Here is a 21,942-nt window from a genome sequence, read left to right as displayed (position 1 = left end):
CCGTTGGAGATGATCTTACAAATAGCATTAGGATAATTAAAAAAAAATTGTAGCATTAATGGCAAAAATTAAATTTTAACTTAATGTAGTGTTAAAATATTGTAATTTAGTGATTATGCTTCAATTTTTTATTTTTAATTTTTCCTTCTCACGAAATGTTAAATGAAAAGTTTCTTGGTTTGGAATTTGATAAAAATGATACCAAACTATCAACAATGGTTTTTTATGAGGTCTTGCAAAATTTTGAATTCATCACTGTAGATGATCTTTTTAATTATTATTATTATTGTTATTTTTGAATTCATATTAAAAAAAAAAGAAGAAGAAGAAGAAGAAGAAGAAAAGCTCGGACTAATTTTGGTTTCATTTCGTCCCTTAAGATACTATAAATGGTGTACAAATTTGGATCTATGTTTGTTATCCTAACAATCACGGCTGAAATTAGCAAATCCAGCCCAAATATGACAACTATAAGAAAGCCAGTGGATGCACACGCTGTAAATCCAGCCCAAATATATACCCAATATAAGGAAGCTAGTGGGTGCAGAGGCTGTAAATCCAGCCCAAACATGCCCATCAAATGCTTAATACTCTTACGCTGTGTTTGGTTGGGGGATTTGGGAAGGGAAATGAAAAGGGAAATGGAAATGAAAGAAAAATGAGAAAGAATTAATAGAATTCCAAATCCCAACTATGTTTGGTTGTGTTGGTTATAAAATAGAATTGATATCCTAAAAGGTCTCCTATTTCTTTATTTATTTCTCACCCCCTTTCTTTTCCTATATATTTTTTATTATAACCAAACATAAATAGGATTACATTTCTCATTCCTTTCCAAAATCCCACCCCAAAAACCCCAACCAAACACAGCATTAGATTGTGAATTTGAATAGGAATTTAGAAGAAAAAAAATAAAAATGTGAGGACAATATAGATGAAATATAAGTTAACTTTTTTCTCTATTTCTCTTTTCTTTTCTAAGTTTCTATTCAAATTCATGATTTAAGCACAAATCCTAAGACAACAAAAAATGTTAATCAAAAAAATTATAACAAGATGACAAAAAAAAAAAAAAAAAAAAAAAAGATCCTAAAATGCAAATCATACTTTAAGGCCAAGCACCAAAAGATTCACATTTTTCTTGCCCCTCTATATTTATATATAATTTTATAAAATAATAAAAAAATGTCAAAAAAGATTTAACATTTTTTTTTCATCTCTAACTCTTATCACTCATTAATTATTGATTCTCATAAATTGTCATATCTCTATCATTAATAATATTACTCATAGGGAAAGAATTCAGATGTGCATTGTTTCAAATGTCACAAAATAATGCCCTTTTAGAACCCTAAAAAGAAAAGAAAAGAAAAGAGAGAGACTTTTTTCTCTACTATACTCTCCCAAAATAAGTTATTTTGAAACAGTACAAGATGGGATTTAGATCCACAACGATGATACATTGTTGTGCTTCTTAGTGCACCACCTTCCAATCTTTCTCGTTTAGTACTAAGCCTTTATTTGAAAAGTGGGTTGACTTTTGATTATTTTAATTTAGAGATTAAAAATTCTTGTTTGGGATTGACTTTTTAATTTTTTTAACTTTTGTGAGAGAAAAAATAAAATAATTATGATTTGGATGTGATATTTTGTTTTATTGTCCTTTTAACTTATTTTATCTTTTTTGTGACTAAAATAATCCCAAAATGCTATGCCAAACATAGCCTAAGGATGATAATATTGTCATCAAGGAAGAAGGCATCATTTGAACAAGGCAAAGGAGGCAGACACCACCGCCAAACCACTTGGCAAGCTGATAAAAATGACGACTTTTTGGTTTTTTTTAGTCACGTTACCTCTTTATTTTTTAAACAAAAATAAAAAAGTCACAACAAAATAAAAAAAAATTAAAAGATTGACTTTTTACCAACTTCTTAAAACACCGCTTACTTCTTGTGAACATTTTCCACCCTTGTCCCCCTCTCTCTTTATGCTTTTTGCATCTCTTTTTCCACAACCAAAAAATAAAAAAAATATATATATATATTTGAAGTTTAGAATGACTTTTTCTTTCCCACCACATTATGTCCATACATAATCTACATTGGCAGTTCGAAGACACGTTGAGTGTGCAATTATAAAAAAAGAAGAAGATAATATTATAAGAATAATGATAAAGATAAATATACATATAGTATGTGTTATTCAAATAGTAAATATTTTTGTTAACATACTTATGATTTTGATTTTCAATTTTATCGTTCTCTTAATATAATTTTGACAAAATTATAAGTACACTCCCTGAAATTTACTTAAAATACAGATTGCCCTATATAATTTGAAAATATTACAAATACCTCCTTGTTAAAAATTTATATTTATCAGAATTAACTAAAAGAAGAAATTTATAATTGTTCTCCTATACAATAATAAAATTACCTAAATTATTAATTGAAACATATTTATAATATCATTAAAAACTATTAATTGACTTGATGATTTATTAATAAAATAAGTGATTTGTTATGAAATTAGAAACCTTAAGCGATAGAACGTAATTTACAGAACTATAGGAACGATTTATATTTTAATCAAACCTCATGAGATGTATTTATAATTTATCATATAATTTTTACATAAGCACTAACTATAGAAACATTTTGAAAAAATTCGAAATATAAGACCTCAACAAACACTATGAGGAGTCTTTACATATATAATAGCATAGATAATTTATGTTTATAAATATAATTAGATTAATATATTACCCGTCACATTCTCTTTTCATTTGGCTTGGTGCATTCATTTTGTGCGGATATCGATAATTCAAATCATTCTCTTGATAAAACTTGATAAGTAAAATATTTATATAAAAATTAAGATAATTAAATATAGATAAATATATATATTTGAATCACATTTGTTTAAAAAAATAAATGACAAATATAATTTTAAGAATAGTTATAAATTTTTTATAATACAAATGTGATTCAAATATATAATTATTGAGTGATCATTTTAATTTTTTACATAAATATTCTATTTAACAAAATTAGGCTTTGTTTGGCTATGTGGATTTGGTTGGGTTGGGACTAAACTAGTCACTATGGTCTTGTTTATCAATTATATATTTTAGTCAAAAAGTTAAAAAATCACTATAAGTTATCACATCAATTTCTTTACTTTTTTTTTATATATTTTTTCATAAAAAGCAAAAAAATTACTAAAACCACATACTCCTAAACAAGGCCAAAAGACAAAATAAATTAAAAAGTTAATAAAATAAAATGTTATATTCAAATCATAATTATTTCATTTTTTTATCTTATAAAAGTAAAAAAAAAATTAAAAAAATCAATTCAAACGGATTTTTTAATCTTTAACTAAAAAAATTCCAACTCTAAAAAATCAATTAATTTTTTTTTTTTTTTTTGGGTGCCAAATGACAACTTAAATGACCAACTTACAAAAATCTAAATATTTTTAGATAAAATACAAAAACATAAGAAAAATCATGGTAGACCCTTGAAAATTTTTGTAGAGATAAGATAAGTAGTTTTCCTATCGCTTTCTCAGCAATTCCCGACCTGGTCAGTTGTCACACGTCACGTGCGTTCCAATTGTCCAATCGCTACTGGCTGGCTTTCTTGTTATGTAGGCCCAGCACCCTCCACATGACGTGACGTAGCCCATCTTCTCTCCAAGTTTCACCCAATTTATAATTTATAATTCGATGATATCATATGCACTATATTAATATATTATTAATTTTATTCATTATATAAATTATAAATATAATTTTTTTTTAAATTATATCACATAATTAATTAATTAATAAATTAATTAATATTTTAATGATTCAATATAACATTATCTTTTATAATTTGTGAGTGGCCTATATAATAACGCTCCAAATTCAACACAATACTAGAGTTTTCATTCCATTTATTTCATCTCCTCTTCGTCCACCCTAAAAAGATCACTTCCTTCTTTCATTTATGGCGAAAAAGGTACGTTATTTACTATTCATTTCGCTTTAATCTTTACGCTCGATTTTGTTTTTAATTCTCCTATTTGCCACACTTTTCCACTTTAAATTGTCGAAATTTTGAATTATTGAATTCAGTTTCAATTGATTTGGTGTAATTGATTTTGATCAGATTCTTTCTAGATTTGCCTCCCCCATGATGGTTGATCGTTCTCGATCTTGATCTGAATTCGGGGAGGCCTCAAAATCACATTCTTTAATGGATTTGGAAGGCGAGTGCTCTGTTCTTGAATCTGTTGAAGACAATGAAGTAATAATAAGCCCTGAAAGATTGGAACATGTTGGTGGAAACAAGATTCAAAATAATGGGTCTTGTGGTGGTGAACATCATGATGATGATGATGGGTTATTGGGTGATATGAAAACAGGGGTTATTAGGGTTACAGAGTCGGTTGTTTCATCTCCTTTGGCCGTTAATTCTCCGGCAGATTCTGTAGGATCGTCGCCACAGGGAACAAAAAAAGGGTATGGATTGAAGAAATGGAGACGAATCAGGAGGGAATTTAGTAATGATGGGTGTAGTAATTTAGATACTGGAAAGATATTGAAGCGGGGTTTTTCAGCACCGGTTGCAAATTCAACTAGACATCAGGGTTTGTCTGTTGATATGAGGCGAAAGAGTGACGGGTCTGTATCGTCCACGAATGCAATGGTGAAAAGTCCTGGTGTTGCTGATGATGATTTTTCCTTAATCAGCTTGGATTCTAGGTTGGAAATTGGACCCAATTTTGCTGCCGGAACAGATTTGGAAAACAGTGAGGATCAGAGTAGCAAGTCTTCCACAGCGGCTAGTGTTCCAAAATCGAGTTATGAGAATAGGATGAGGAGTTTGAGTGGGAAGAATGTGGTTAATGTGGTTCAACGGAGTCAGAAAGGAAAGAATCAGATTGAGACTAGTAAGAAGCCTAGAGGAGAACGGGTCAAAATTGAGAAGGAAAACTCTTATTCCAGCATGGAATCTGACTCACAAAGCTCCAATTTTGTGTTTATGCAGGGCACCAATTCCGTGACTAGTAATGGGAGACAGAGTGGAAGGACAATGAATTACGATGGAGAAAACAGTGATGAAGCTCAGGGTGGTGAGGAACTTCGAACTGGTTACAGTGAAGAAAATGTTGGAGAATTCGAAGTTCTCTCTCAAGAAGATTTAGCTGCTGATTTGTCTTGGGAGGTTAAAGAAGAAAAAATTGAGAACCATAGGTCATCAACAGATCTAGATTCTCTAGTTGAGTCTATCTTCACATTGCAGTCTGCACAGGATGCACTGGAAAAAGGTGGGCATACCTTCCTCCATTGCTAGCTTTTAATATGTTTTGCTTTTGTTATTGGTTTATATGGAGCCATGGGTTTCATAATACTAATTGCTGCATTTCAATTACACAATCTCTAAAAAATGTGGATTTCTCTTGCCTTGTCATTTCTTTTGAATTGACATTGTCTATGACATTATAGTATATCTGTTGTGAAGGTCACATAATTTTGTTATTTTTGTTTCGAAACTTCTGTAGTTAAGGATGTTGAAGAATTATGGAAGCTTGGAGAATTAGTATTCTTTTTCAAAACACTTTGAGATCAAATATGCCAAAGTTCTAGTTTGATCATCATTTTATAGCTAGTTAGTTTAAAACATATGAAGGCATGTTGAGTTCTATATATGGGAACATGGATTATAATGGTGTTTATGCAAGTAGTATGAATAATTTTTAAAGTCTCAATATATATGTATCTGGAGTTTATTGCTGTAAACCTGCTGGATTTTTCAGAATAATGGTGTCAGAGAGCTATTTTGTTTTTTAGGACATGGGTTTCTACTGCTCAACAATATTATCACACTACTGCATAGAAACCGTACCCGAAAATATAATAAATAGCTCTAGAAAATCGGGCCACCCAGATTCCCTTGCGGACAAAGGAATGGCATGATTGGCCTTTTAGTCTGGATCTCAACCGTCCGTAAAAAGAAAGGGCACACAAATGCACAATGACAACAGAACTCAATCATCCGGCGGGGTGGGGGTGACTGAGGAACTCACATGCAAAACACGAGGGCCTAGCACACATTGATTAGAATATATATTAAGATTTACTCCTTTTACTTTGTTTTTGCTGTGGAATTTGACTAATTCACACATGCTCCAACGATATAGAACCTCTTGGAAATGTAGTCGGTGGGTGTGTGATGCTACTAGAAAACATTATTATTTTTCACCACTATTGTTATTATCGTCACCAAGTGATTTTTTTTTATGGTGATTTTGGAGTTGGGGTTGACTAGGGACGTAAAATTTTTATTTTATTTTATTTTGGTACTGCCATTTGTTTTTCCTATTTGAACCACTGAAAGGTGTTGGGATGGTCTGCTCTGCTCTACCACTCTTTGGGATTCTAAAAAGTTCATGAAAAATAGTTCAAGAATCCCCTTAATTCTGATCTATTACTCTCCAATACTGTGTTCAAACCTGGGCTATTTGTCACTGCACCCACTCTCCATCAAGAACCACCATTCCGCAGACACATGGATTTTTCATTGAGAGCCACCTTATCATGTGCATGTGTATTTTTCTTGAACCATCGAGAGTCGGGAGTTATCCATGAATTTTATAGTTCCATCGAGAGTTACTTTAGCAGCCAACCAACATCGGTGTTCATAGCCTGAAGAATCCACCCATATATTGTCCGCCACCGTCTTTGATACGAATTGTTGGGACTATTGGGGGAGTCAAATAATGTAACACCAACACATTTTTTTAAACTCTTACCTGCCTGAAAGGTTAAGCCTGTAAGTGGTGAGTATTTTTTGAGGTAAAATTCCTCAATTTTGTTTGTCAAAGAAGGGGTGTGGTGGTGGGGGGGTATTATAGTTATTTTGTTGAGGTGCCGAATTTGCACTGCAATAGTTGATGGAAATGTCATAAGCTGAGAATATATGATGTTTTTGTTTCGGTGCCGAACTTTCTTAAATAAGATATGCAACTAATAGAGCTATTATGGTTGCAGAAATTCAGAAACTGAAGGAGATGGGGAATGGGAATGAAGAAATTCCACTTTTTGACCGTTCAGCCCAGGGGAATAGTTTACCTTCAGAGTTAGCTTCAGAGGACCCAACAACCCATGAAGCAAGCTCATCTGACCTGTTGCACTCTGGAGGGATCACACAAATTTCTTCTTATTTCTTGGAAACACAGGTGATAAGCTTAAAACGGAACGTAAATCTCTTGGAAAGCAAGTTTGAAGAGGCAAATGCTGTGCTCAAAGCTAAGGAAGCCAAGGTAATTGAACTTGAATATGCTCTGAAGATTAACGGGTCACCAAAGGAAGAAATGTCGAGCACCTTCGAGTCACAACAGAAAAAATATAGAGAGATGGAGGCTGAGCTTGAGGGTCTTTTCAAGCAAAAAATTGAAGCCGAGGTTGAGTATCTGGTAATATCAAGAACAATTCAAAAGTTGAGAGTCGCTGCAATGGATCAAGTTGCACTCTTTGAAGAACAAAAAACTCAAGTTCAGATGTTTAACGAGCTTGGTGATGCAGAAAGCAAGGCTGGAATGCTGAAGCGACGAGCTGAGAAGTTGGAGACCACCTATTGTGAAGATATTGTAGCGACTGATCAAGTTTTGAAGCTGCAAAAAAGGGTATGTAAAGTTACTTCGTGTTTTTTCATACAGTTGATACTGTTGTTTGTAGTCTCCACGTTGTTTTTCTTGCAGTTACCTCCCCATTACGTAGGGGTTGTACCCACCTGATTTTGAGAGCGGTTAGTTTTTCTTTTTTGTATTATTCCATCTCTCAAGGAAAATGTTTGAATGTTACATTTAGTTTGTTTTAGAAGTTGATAGATAGATCAGACACACCAGTTGCATATCTATGTTTATTAATTTGTTATAATTCATTATAGTTTATGATTTTTGTTGTGTGAATGTGTAGCAGTTACTGTTTACACCATAAGGATAGAATTTGACCTGGTGAATGATTCTGACTGAATTGAAAAAGAAAAAATTGAATTGCAGGTTGCAAGTCTAGTACTCGTCTAAAGAAATAGGAAAGAAAAAGAGTCGTTTTCTAGGAATGCTACCCTATTTTTTTCGCTCGATTTTACTCATTACCAATCAATAGCTAGATTTCCTCTAAATCCAAATCCACGGATTGATTAGGGCATGGTGCCCCAAAATCAGCACTAGGGCACACCATAGAAAGTGTTGGTGTGGGGTTAGAGCTGCTTTGTTCAACCAGAAGATAATGTGAAATTTTCACTTTTCCTTGTAATTTCCATTATCTATTATCTTCATGGTTTTATAAAAAGATTAATGCGGCAGACCCCCAGTCCCGCCGGACCCCCAGTGACCCCCAGCCCACGTGGCTGTGGGTGATTGGAAAGAAAGAAAAAAAAAAAAAAAAAAAAATTCTGGACCAATGAAAAAAAACTGGGGGTGCTGGGGGTCCCTGGCACCGTTGTTATAAAAATTGATATATTTTTTCAATATTGGAATAAGCTTTGAGAGGAGGGTCCCACCACTTTATATTAGTATTTTTATGCGAATGAGGAATAATGATATAGGAGTTTTTTTGGTGGTACACTTGACTGAGTCTGGACTAACAAGTCCAACCACCATATGAACCTCATATTGGAAGGATAAGTAAATTCCAATGCCTTCCATTCCCTCTTCTGGTGGTAAAGGCTCTCTAGTATCTAGGTTTTATGCAGATAGTAATGATAGGAAAATTTATGTGATGATTTATTCTAATTATAAACTGTCATATAATAGTTAAATTTGAATTGCATATTAAGTTTTTAGATATATCTTCGAGGTTGGAGTTTGAAATCCTTGATTAATTTTGGTAGAATATGTGCTTAATTGAAAAAAGAAGAATGATATTCAAATTAATAAAATGGCAAAGACATGATACACCGAATTCATGTTAGCCACAAAGTGCACCATAACATGATAACACAAAGAGATGGTTTTTTCTTGAGAAAATAATATCACAGTGGACCAGACAGAAAATTTCTTTTATAAATTAATAATAAAGTTTATATATTTTAATAATTAAAATGTCTACTTTTTTTCATGATTTTATATATATTTTTTTACTATACTAGTCTGTTGTTATTTGTCCTTTTTTCTTCTGTGTCTCCTTGACGGAAAAAGCAACTCCCACCACCACCATCAACGCCACCAATCTCTCTTTCATATCCATAATGAATCATGTGTTGGGTTGTGACATGTGAGTACGAGGAAGTCATGATTGGAATGGCTTTGTCCTCAAGATTTTTATCCAGAATAATAAATTTATAATTTTTTTAAAAAATTTATATAACATTCATTATATCATTGAAGTGGATTTTATTTTCCACTAGTATTAGTTAATAAAAAAAATATAAAATTTATTAATTTATATATTATTTTCTCTCTTGCTCTCAACTTCTTAGTCCACTTCTATCTAGATGATGATGTAGGAAAATCTGGATTGAGATTGTATTAGTATAAGAGAACATGAATTTTAAAAACATAAAATTTTATGAATATTCAAGAAAAAGCAAGGCCCAAGGAAAATTATGAAGTGGTTTAAAAATTTTAGTGTGAACATATGCCCGTTGAGTTTTTTTTTTTGGTTGAACTCCAGAGAATTTGAGAGATTTGTACACTTTACTGTTAGATTTATTTCAACCGTTTATTTTGTAGAATTTTTTGTATATATTATTCATTAAAAAAAATTAAGTTGATTCAATAATAATAATATTTTTATCTATATTTGTCTAAAAAAATAATTAATTAATTTTTACCAAAAATCATGTCAAATTGTCCATTTTTACCATATGTCATCTTTGATCACTATCTCTTATTGAAAATTACCTTTAACAACCAATATTGACAACTTACCTTCTATTATATCATCTCTAATTATCTCTTTTTACTAATTTTCGAAATAAATTAGAAAACATAATTTTTATTTATATTTAATTTTTTGTTTAACATATTTAATATTTTTTTAAAATAAAAAAAGTATGCCCTAAACCATGCCAAAATAATTTCTCAGAGGCCGGGGCCGATCTATTGCATCAGGAGGAGGACCAGACAGATTTCCCAAAAGTCGCCAACTACCGATTCCAACTGACTATCTGTAACGGTGGTTACAACTTGCGCGCCACGTCAGAAAAAAGTACAATAAATGAGTCTTATAAAAGGTTGTAGTAATAAGGTTCTATTTTCCTTAAAAATTGTATTTTTAACAAAGCTCAAGAATCTACCAGTGACGAATGATGATCTCATTTACACATAAGGATGATGTCATTTACATCCTATATTTAAAGTAAGAAAATGCTTGATGATGCGAATTTACGTGGCTCGAATGATTCGAATGTGTCAAAATGACGTCGTTTTACACCTAAAACAATATCGTTTTACACCTAAAACAATATCGTTTTAAGATATTTAAGCCATTCAAGTTATGAAAATTTAGGCCACCTAACATTATAGTTTAAAGTAGAAACCCAATTTATTTGGAAATTAAAATAATAAAAATTCAATTATAAAACAATATTCGAGATCTTCCATTTACCTTAAAGATTTTTTTTTTCCCTTCTAAATTTCACATTTTTTTGTTCTCAGATGAAATAAAGATGTAGAAATTCCAGTAGTTCAAAATAATTTACAAAATTTTTTGATTGCATATGCTTGCATTTTTTCATCAGGAATTCTAGAATTGCTCACAAATTATTGTATAAATAATATTTGCAAACCCAAGTTTTCTATCCAAGAAAATCCATATTAACACTTCATTCGTTTTGGAAGAAAGATTTGTTATATTTTTTACATTTAATGAGTTGATTTGTGAAGAAAACGTTGTTTATTTTTTAAATGTCAAATTTAAATTTATTTTACGATTTGTTTTCTGGTCATTTTTTTTATATAACTTTTTGTGGGTGTAATTTTTTCAAAATAACTAAAAAGTGAAAAAAAAAATAAAAAAAAGACGGCTTTAGATAATAATAAATATTAAATAATGGATGTTGACTTAGCTATTATGTCAAAATAAATAAAATGGTCCTATTGAGTTCAATAGGGGGAACCAATCCTTGATTCATATAAAAACTAATCCCAATTTGTCAAACATAGTAGGGCATGGTACTGCTAAAGGCATCACTACCTTTTAATGGATATCCTTTGAAAGCAGAAATATTACATAGCCTTCAAAGCATTACGTGTTGATGTGCTCATTTAATGATTTTTGTAATTTCTTAATTATATTTATTTATTTATTTTAATTATATAAACATTTAGTTCTTATTATTGACTAGGTATAGTATTACGAATATTGAATAATTACTCTTTTGAAAGAGCTTGCCATGATTTTCACAACTAAGAATGAGATTACAATTAAATTTCTTTGACACAAGTTAGGTAAATTCAATCTCAATTCAGACCGAGTAAATTGAGCTCAAGCTTAGTTAATTTACCAAATGCATGAATTCCAATTAATTTTTTGGATCGTTTAGTGATCAAATATAGCTTGAATAGACCCAAACTCAGTTTTTTGTTTTTTGGATGATTTCATGAGATAAAAATTCCGGAGCCACAAATGGTACGATAACAAGCGTAACAAATTATATATTTTGAGGCTCATTAGAGTATTATAACAGGGGTTTTTTTTTAATTAGAAAAAGAAAGACAGAAAGTGTTTTTTGGGTAATGTAAATTTTGATGAGATGATAAATGGGTCAACAAAAGAAAGACAAATTACAATGAAATAAATGATTTACTAATTGATTAAGAAAGTGAGCAACACTAGGTATAGTATTGTTCCTACTTTCTTCGAAGGTGTTAGTCAACTGAAAATTTAACTGGATCGTGTGATTATAAGGAAAACTTTTCGAAACCACCACAACATACATATGTTCAAAGTGGGGTGGGGAGCGGATGTTTCGATTAGTTTAAATTGATCGAATTGAACCAATTTGTCGCATTTTGGATGTATGTGTGATGACGAGTGAATAGTTGTGGATTAATTTTTTCCAATCCGCCTAGTTTTGGCAAGATAACGGATTTGAAGTTCATTTGGCCGCAACCAAACTGTCAAATCGCGAGCATCCCTAGTAATTTGTAAGATTTTATGTTTTCAATTTATTTAGATATTCTATTTGTATTTTCAATTGAAAAATAGTTTAGATATTCTATTGTGTTTTCAATTTGTTTTCAATTTGGAAATCCTTTTATCAAATGGCAAGTGTTGATATTTGGTATTTTTGTGTAGAAAATATAAGGTTTAATTTTGTCATTTAAAAAAAAAAATCAAATTAAATAATTTTTGAATAAAAAAAATTAATAAAATAGTTTTGATAATGCATAGTTTTCTTATATATATTTATTATTGGTATTTGGAAATTTAATTGATAATCTTTTAGTTATGTTGGGTTGGATTGTTAGCCCAAAAAAAAATGTTGACAAGTTGTATTATGTTCAAAATTTATAAAAGTTTAAACCATCAAACTAATTCGCATCCATCTGCTAATCCATCAATTCGCATCCGTCAATCTGGCAAACGGATGCGAATTGATTTTTTTCAATCTGCCAATCTGGTAGATAGATGATGGATTGGACGTTTTTCGAAAGCAATCGAACTGCCAACACTCTTAGTTCAAAGCATTGTCAAATATACTTCTTGTTTTTTTTTTTGGTGGCATTTTTAGAGAAAATAAGCAAACTTGGAATGGAATAATATAAACAATTTAAAATGAAATACTACTTAATTTTCGATCATATGACTATTTACTTATGTCCAATTAGCTTAATTTTGAATAGATATATGATCTACTCAAAAAACTCTATAAAATTAACGGTTTGAATTATGGAGGTAAACTCAGAATAGGGCCTCACCAAAGGAAAATAATAAATACCTATAAAAAAATTTATTTGTTAGTACCCCACAGAATTTACTTCTAAATTCTAATCACTAAAATTTACTTATTTAAATAGAAAAAAATCATTAAATTAAAAAAAAAAAAATGGCCTTGTGACTTCCTAGTTTAGCAAATTTCAATTTATATTAAGAAAAGCCTAATGTATATATATATATATATATATATATATCAAAGACACCTAACAAAATATAAAGCTCATTCATTGAACAATCAAATTATACTCCTTGAATATTGATTCTAGCTCTTAACAGTGACACCAAGTTTATATGATTTGGGATCCTGTTTTTTGGTTTTCCTCTCGAAATCTGGAGGCCCAATGGCCTCTCATCAAGGCTAGAACTACCTTCAATTTTCATTGACATATGTGGTTTGTGAGTGATTATAATTATCCGAGATTCTACTACAGTGAGTCTAATGCAACGTGTCTTGGAAAAAGCTTCATGTATATATATATATATATATATATTGGTATTGGGCATGACTAGTGCAATGCAAACTAAAAAAAATGATGCCATCTATGACAATCAAGGACACTGCTATCATAAAAAATATTGTATAATTAGGTGATATTAAATGACATACATATATGTATATATATATATATATATATGGAGATTTCAGATTACAAGAATGTAAAAGCATAAGACTGATAAAAGTTAAGTGGCAACAGACTATCTCAATGATCTGGAACTAGTTGGAAGTCAAGCAAATTGGCTTCAGACTAAGAAAAGTGATAACTGTAAAGCCAAAAATAATTCCATACAACAAAGCTAAGGGATCAGGGGGGAAAAAAAATTTAAAATTTTATCCAGAGTATTAATGTATAATCGAGATTCAGTCTTGAAAAGTAAGCATATATACATCTAAAATAATCTCAACCAAAATCTCAACCATCCGTTGAATTTTCTGTGCAAAATTCCAAGTTTGTGAAATTGTAGTGATTCGTATGTGTAAAGAGTGGCTTTCATTTGGTCACGAGAATGAGTAAAGAAAACAGTTGGAGGTTTCCTTTTTTCACATCAACAATAAGAAGAATGTGTTGTGTTGAGTTTGGGTGTTTTGATTGCTGCTGATGTGATGATATCTGCTATGCTTCATCTGGTATGGGTAGGGTGTTTTGTCTCAGGTATGTGTTAGTCTATTTTGCTGCTCTGTCCTGCTCAGCTCTGTTGACTGGTTCAGCTATCAGCAGAATTGGTATGCTCAGCTCTGTGGTGTTTTGGTCCTTTTTTTTGCCATTCTCGTTGGTTTCTCGCCAACTTTGGAGTGCTAGTAAATGATAGGATGAGCTTCTTAGTGCCAACCTAGTTGAGATCATTTAGATTATTGTGATGCTCTTGCATTTCCCTTTTCTTTATTGATGTATTATGTTTCATACCTTGTGCTTCATCCTTACATCAATAAAGTCCCTTTTTTGCCGATCAAAAAAAAAAAAAAAAAAAAGAATAATGTGTTTGTACTACTTACATGTTGCCCTACTACTCCTTATAAGAACACTACTACAATAACTACTCTGCCAGTTTTGTGCAGTTTTTCTAACTTCAATAAAGAGGAAACTGAGGGACAGTGAAAAAAATATACATGAAGTACATAGAAGAGACATAGAGTAAGGACTAAACACACGATTATAGCAGAGAGACTTGTCATGTATAGATAAGTATCGTGGCATAAAAGAACGTTAGAAATTGTGAAACATTTAACCAAAATTGGTGAGGTACGAAAAACATAAAAGAACAATAAATAAGAATTATAAATCATACGCGCACACAAAATACAAATTACATGATTCACCTAAAAACTAAAGCTATATGCATAGTCTTCCACCATCATCGGAAAGATTTACAAATAAAATAAACAGATAGTCGCTCCCTCCTCTACTACATCTATAAGGATTGCATGTCACAAGTATAAAAATATCAAAACACTTTTTTTTGTCAAAATTTGGGTCAAAGAGCAATCTCCCGAGCCTACCCCAATTTAAATCAACAGTCGAGTGATCAATGTTTAATACTTATTAGAATCCAAACTACTCAACAATAACAAAAGAGCTCCCAATAGTGGACCTCACAATGAATTAGGCTTGAAGACTTGGGGAGGCAAGATGAGGTTTTGTAAGTTTTTCTTCTTCTGACTTGGTCGTAAGTCAAGAAGTGTAGAGACTGCACTTGAACTAGACAAAAACCTGAAAACCAACAATTTTTCATTTCTAACCCAACAAAATATTATTAAAAAAAAAAACAAGAAAGACTCAGTAAGCAGTTCATATAATTATTTGTTTTAATGTTACCTATGATTTCTTGAACTTCCAATTCTTTCTCCATCATATAATAATGAGCTTTTGAAGATAATTCTATATCCTTGTCTATACACTAGACCTTTTCAAATGACCCCACAATCTACAGTATCATGTAGTTCTTTTTGGAATATTGAACCAAGTTCCTGATCTCTTCACGAGTAGCTTTTGATGGAGTTTCATGTTTTAAATATATTATTTTTTGTTTTTGAGTATCATATTAGTAAGAATAGTAATAAAATTTTAAATTATTAAGAAAAGGAGTTGATACTTGCGAGGAAAGTTAAGAGGTGAGAGGGTTGGTTGCTGATGGAGGGGTTTCTTGACTTTTTTTTCTCGTCCTTCTTTTCCTTCCTAGCCAACTGACAACCTCTGTTCTTGACCTCCACTACCCACTTTTTTAGTGCTGTTTTCTTGGTCTCACATTTCAAATTTAATATCAACAATTTATCGCCAACAAAAGTATATGTCCATAATTTTACCTAAAAAGATCAACATTTGCCTCAAATTCATTTCTGCTATAAGATTCACCATATAAGAGTTGAATAAAAAATACATGCTCCCGACAATGTTATATATATTCAGAAAAATATTTGTGATCCTCTTAAAAATAATTTTGAATCCATAGTACACTATGGTCATATTTGATTCACAAGACTAATAGTGAGGTATTAATAATTTCATCAAATTAGTGTGATATTCACTATTCAATTGGATTAATAGGATAAATTATCTATTGGATTAATAATCACACCCCTACCCCATTACTAATAATGCTACAAATTTGTTGGATTAATTATCTATTGGATTAATAATCCTAAATCAAAATATTAAAACAAACATAAGATAATTGGACTAATGAATTAATAATTCCAATTCCATACTCTAATCCATCCAATCAAACATGCCCTATGGTTTCATCATTATGGATTCCCTATCTATATTTGTTTCAAGGCAAAATCACATAGAGTAAAGTGAATTTTAGCATAAATTTTAAATTCTAAGTATTTTTGAGAGTATATAGCATTTAGAAAGAGTAAATTGAGAAAGAAATTGAAATAAAATTTCACAAAAGGCCTTAACTAAAAAGAACCATATTGTATGTGCAGCTTCTTTACATCATCAAATCCTACCAAAGAAACCAACAAAAGCCCTTTTGGAGCTTTCCTTCACAGCAAGCTTGTTGGTCCATCATGCTTTCCATGAAGAAAAATAAGCACAAAATGACAAAAAGACCCTAAAGTCCCCCCATTAGAGAACAAGAAAGAACCAAGATGGTTCCTCAATCAAACTGTATCTTATCTGTTTCCACACTTGTACTAAAACTACCCACAAGCCAAAAAATTGAGTTACTCACCAGTAACTTCAAGCTTAATTTCCACAAGCTGCAGTCAATATCGGAATTTTGAACTTCTGATATTGATATTTACTAACTTTATTGGTACGGTTACTTAAAAACCATGCTCAGCTGAATTGTGTGAGGAAGATGCATAGTCATATCCACCTGCCTGTCCTCCAAACTCAACACCATCTTCTTCATCTTCTATGGAAGGGAGCTCATTGAGATCAAACCCTAGAAATTTCCGACCCGTCTCGCTTGCCTCCCCCGGCGAGGTTGCTTGGCATGGTTGAGGAGCTTCAGCTGGACTGGTGGTCCCGTACCAGTGGCACCTTTGGTGACCCCCAAGAGCCTGGCCTGTAGAAAAAATCTTCCCGCAAATCTTGCACTGGTGGTTGGGGATCTCCGCCACCGCAACCGCCACCTTTGATGAGCTTCCACCACCTTCCTCCACCTTCGTTTCATCGACTTGGCCTATCGGATTGGTAGCATCAGGAGGGTACTGATACTGATCATCTAAAGGCTCATCAATGGTGAGACTGTTCTTGACTTTGTTGTGACTAGACCTATGTCCTCCCAATGCTTGGTGGGTTGGGAAGCACTTATCACAAGTGCTGCATTTGTATTTATCCGATGGCGGAGGCGGTGGTGGCGGAGTCGCTGTCTCGATCGGAATACTAACTTGATCGGCCGGAGCGGCATCTTGTACCGATTCCAAATCCCTCAGCTTCAGCTTCTTCCTCCTCTTCTTGCTCTTCATCATCATCAATGGCTTCGTATTCCCATCGGAGGTTTTGCAATCCGATTCATCGTCTTCTTGTCCGAGCCAATCCACATTAACCCATTCATGTCCCAACCCCACTGTTTTTCCTGGATCATACTTAGCTTCAAACACAGCCTTTCGTTTCCCTTTGTTCAAAATCTTCACTAACATACCATTCGAATTCGAACCACCATCAATGGGTCTTCTTTCATCGATTCTCAGCTTCTTCACCGGGTATCGAACCACCGGCCGCGGCGAATCAATTCTTGGCTTCATCGGGCTGTTTTTCGATTCAAGAACGCAATTCATGTCCTCAATTTCAGCCTTGTTTGTCAACGAATTACTGTTCGTAGCCTCAGATACATCAACTCTATGCTTGTTATGGGTTAACCCAGAAGGTTCAGAATCCAATGAATCTCCATGAGCTAGCATCATGAGATCTTGAACAGCGTCTTGTAACTTCTCCTCCTCCTCCTCCTCCTCCAGGGTGGGGCGGACCACGGCGGAGGCGGTGAGGGATCTCCGGCCTCTCCTCGCTTTCACCGACCAACCCGGCAAAGCCTTAGTCAAATCAATTTCTCGGATTGGAATCGCCATAGCTCCATCTAAATCAATCTCATCATCAAAGACTTTTCGAGGCTCGGAGGTGGTGGCGAAATTGGATAGAGAAGACGACGATGAGCTGTTCTTGGCGGCCGCCGGAGGAGGAGGAGGTTGAATTCCCCTCCATTCTCTCTCCGGATGACACCTCATGTGCCCAAACAACGATTTCATAGAAGGAAAATTTTTCCCACAAAGCGAACAAGTCGGTGAATCGATAGCATTGTCTGTGTCTGTCTTCTCCGGAAGATCAAGGAGCTCTTGGCGATGAATTTTCTTGGGTTTGAGCTTTTTGACAGAGAGCTCTTTGTTGGGTTGAACATGAACTCTCATGTGACCCCCAAGAGCTTTTCCAGAGCTAAACCATTTGTTACACACGTTGCATACACGAGGCTGATCGTTTTTCTGAGATCGCCCAGTCTGATCATGATCAACAACAACAACGCCTTCTTCAAAGCTCGGAATTTTGAGCTTTATACAGAGCTTTCCTTCGCCGGAACTGGGTTTTGGTATCGGAGGATGAGATTGATTTTCTTGATCATATTCCATTGTTGTCGTAGAAGAAAGAAACGCCAAGAACAAGAAACCCAGCTGAAGTTGTGTATGTATGTGGGTATTTGTGTGAATGACAGTGATGGCTCAGATTGAACAAGTGAGCGAGATGGGTAGGTATTTGAGACCTAAAAGGACAACCCAAAAGACTGAGATTTTGATCGAATACTAAAAAATAACAGAAAAACAAGACTGGAAAAAACGCTTAGAAAGAGAATTAAAGAGAAGATTAGTCAGATCAAGAAGGTAGAGTTGCTTAGCTCCAAAGAAATCAAAAAAAAAAAAATATTCACAAACCCAGCTCGAAAAATCAGCTCCTAAATAAGATATATATATTCACGTATGTATGAAGCCAACACAAGCACGGACCAGAGAAAAAGAAAAGAAACGAAAACTGAAGAGAGAATGAAGAAGAATAAGAAGAGGAGAGGGAAGATGAAGGGGTGAGGGAAGGTCGTGATTCTTAACTGCTGGTGGTGGTGTGTGGAAATTGACTGTCACGTTCTTCGTCTCTTTGCCTCTTATTCCGGTTTTTCAGAATCTTCTGTTTCTCTCTCTCTCTCCCTCTCTCTCTCTTCAACTCCCAAAAACATACTCCGACCCAAACTTTTGAATTCAATTCTTTCAATGACAACACACACACATAACAAACAAAAAAAACTTATGCTAGTAGAGTCCTAGTAGTGCCAACTAAGGAAGTACTGTGGAAAAGATTTTCTCCCCTCCCACAAAATATAATATAATGTTTGGAATGGGAAATTTTTTTTTTTTGAAAAGGAAAAGATTTTTTTACCGCATCTTTTTTAATAAATTAAATATATATATATATTGAAAAATCAATTCTGAGTTAATTACATTAATACCCTTTAACTATTAGTTAATATTATTTTATAAGTGAGGTTTTGACTATTCAACTTGTATTAATAAATTAATATAAGACTGTAAATGAATTGAGCTGTTTATAAATAAGTTGAACTTTAACTCATTTATGGAAAATGTCTCGTAGCTCAAATTTTGTGGCTCAAAAGTGGCTCAAATGGCCAAAACGACGTCGTTTTGGCCATTTTTATGTTGTTCTGTACTCAAAACGACGTCGTTTTGGCCATTTGAGCCACAAAATTTGAGCTACGTAGCATTGTCGCTCATTTATAGCTTGTTAGCTGAGCTTGAACTTAGATTTTAGGCCCTTTTCAGTATTGAGCCGAGCTTGAATAGATTTAAACTCGGCTTAATAAAGTTTGTTAACATAAAGAATATCATTTATTTTTAATAATATATCACATATATTTTAATTATTTTATTTTATTTTATTTTCTAGTTCTGTTTGGTATCTGAGCAAATTTAAATATTTGATTAGTAAACTTTATTATTAATAGGATTTTTTATTATGTTTTACTCATTTTTTCCCTAACTCATGAGCTTCACTTGTTTATGTAATAAAGTTTCTCAAATATTTGACAAATCGGGTTTGAGTTTGATTTTTTTAACTCAATTTGAGCTTAGCTCGAGCTCGATTAAATCTTGGCAAACTAAGTTCAAATATCCTAAAGTTTAGCTCGTTTGTAGCTCTAGGGGATGAGATAAAATGATATTCGTTAATAATTAAGAAATTTTAATGTAATTAAAACATAAATTTTTATTTTTTGTACGCATAACATAATTGCTAATATTTTTCCATAAATGTTTGTTGGTAAGAAGGGTGACTTTCTTGGATAGCTCTCATCATCTGCCTAAAATCTCTCACGCTAATTGAGCATTACGATTACAAAATATTTTCCTAAAATAATAATAATAATAATAAAAAAGATTTATACCCAAAAAATTTCACCAATTGAAAATCTTATTTACTAATAGAAAAGAAACCTCTAGGATGTAAACTCTTAAAACTTTTGAATTAATACTTATCTCTCTATCTAGATCATAACTATTTTATTCTCTCTTTCTCTATCTTCTTTTTTGGGTACAAGGTGGTTTTTTTTCTTTTTTAATTTTAATAATGTACATATCAAAAAGTGCTTAATCAGTGAGGTCTTGCGAATTGAACGGTCACGATTTGAGCTGAAACTTCATCATCATCATCAGAGAGGCCAATAGAGAGCTTGCCTGGTATTTAGTGGTGCATTAATTTCTTTTTAACACCCAAAATTAATTGCTTATTAAAATTGTCAATTACTACTCTATTTTTCTTCCACGCGGTTTTGAACTTTGCTTCTCTAGTCCTTCCCTATTTTACCCTGGCAACAAAGTTAGAATTGCGAAACAAATTAAACTATTTGAGTTTGACTCGTATTCTACTTATTAAAAATTTAATATGAGATCAACTAGTTATAGAAATAAGTTTAAAACTTGCAAGTTTTTAAGTCAAACTTGAATAATTTACTATGAATACTCAAACTCGATTCGGATTAAATACAAAAAAAACTCATTTGAGTGATAAATCAAATTTAAACACATTTTAAAATTCGTTAAATTTTTAATTTAAGCTTAAACGACAATAGGGCCGTAAACAATTTCAGTGGTAAGTTATTTAAGTTTAATTTGAAAATTTAAACAGTTTTAAAATTATGTTTAAGTTTAACTTTTAACTTTTCAAGTGTCAATTATAAATTGAACTCATATATATATATATATATATATATTTTGATAGTTTATAAAACCAAGTCAAGTCAAATAGTATGTTGGTTCAAGTTTAATTTAAAAATAAGAATAATGTTATATGTATCAATTAGTGCACTAACTAGTGTACCAATTGATGATGTGAGTTGATTATAAGTTGAACTCAAATATATATATGTGTATATATATTTTGATAGTCCATAAAACCAAGTCAAGTCAAATAGTATGTCGGTGATCAAGTTTAATTTAAGAATAAGAATAATGTTATATGTACTAATTAGTGCACTAACCAATATATCAATTGATGGTGTGATAAAATTTAAGATATTTTTGGTATTTATAATTTGTATAATGAGTGGAGTCAATAATAATATCATAATTAGTATCGGTACACTAATTAATATACTAATTAGTACATGTAATACAACTTTAAAATTTAAAAACTTAGTTTCAAATTGCATTATTGACTCACTTATTTACGTAATAAATTTTAATACATCAAATACGTGCTCGTTTTACTATCCTAATGTGAAAGAATATCTGGGCCAATCCGAAATCTGCATTTTTGGGTTTTCTTGACCGACTTTTTTTGTGCAATTCTTTAGATAACTTTGTTTTTTTCATTTTTCTTTTTAATTTGCTTTACTAAGAAGTCCATAAGTATATATATATATATATATGTATATTATTTTAAACAATGTGTGAAAAGACAAAATCCTTAAAAAAAAAAAAAAGAATTAAATGCAATTGCCAAACTAATCCTTAAGGTGTAAGGGGGTCCATATCCTATGAATGAAATGCATCATTCATGTGG

The 21,942-nt window shown here is 32.2% G+C and overlaps 2 protein-coding genes across 2 annotated transcripts; one reads left to right on the top strand and one right to left on the bottom strand.

The window, feature by feature from the left end:
• Nucleotides 1-1,970: 1,970 nt before the first annotated feature.
• On the top strand, nucleotides 1,971-7,950 carry LOC114314732 (WPP domain-interacting protein 2). Its single transcript, XM_028261185.2, has 3 exons — nucleotides 1,971-4,010; nucleotides 4,161-5,322; nucleotides 7,046-7,950. Exons 2-3 carry the CDS (start codon nucleotides 4,248-4,250, stop codon nucleotides 7,789-7,791), a joined length of 1,821 nt encoding a protein of 606 aa, XP_028116986.2. The 5' UTR covers nucleotides 1,971-4,010; nucleotides 4,161-4,247; the 3' UTR covers nucleotides 7,792-7,950.
• An 8,352-nt stretch (nucleotides 7,951-16,302) lies between these two features.
• LOC114314733 (uncharacterized) lies at nucleotides 16,303-19,185 on the bottom strand. Its single transcript, XM_028261186.2, has one exon. It carries the CDS (start codon nucleotides 18,507-18,509, stop codon nucleotides 16,710-16,712), a length of 1,800 nt encoding a protein of 599 aa, XP_028116987.1. The 5' UTR covers nucleotides 18,510-19,185; the 3' UTR covers nucleotides 16,303-16,709.
• Nucleotides 19,186-21,942: the final 2,757 nt, after the last annotated feature.

Source organism: Camellia sinensis, chromosome 8, assembly GCF_055761805.1.
Source record: "Camellia sinensis isolate YWXY chromosome 8, ASM5576180v1, whole genome shotgun sequence".
NCBI lineage: Eukaryota > Viridiplantae > Streptophyta > Magnoliopsida > Ericales > Theaceae > Camellia > Camellia sinensis.
The sequence above is the reverse complement of the archived record's forward strand: the minus strand, read 5'-3'. Positions and strand labels throughout refer to the sequence as shown.

Bases quoted from the DNA above. Each gene is read 5' to 3' on its own strand.
- LOC114314732 (XM_028261185.2), top strand. From the start codon at position 4,248: ATGGATTTGGAAGGCGAGTGCTCTGTTCTTGAATCTGTTGAAGACAAT. The intron at 5,323-7,045 runs GTGGGCATACCT...TTATGGTTGCAG, and splicing joins ACAGGATGCACTGGAAAAAG to AAATTCAGAAACTGAAGGAG.
- LOC114314733 (XM_028261186.2), bottom strand. From the start codon at position 18,509: ATGGAATATGATCAAGAAAATCAATCTCATCCTCCGATACCAAAACCC.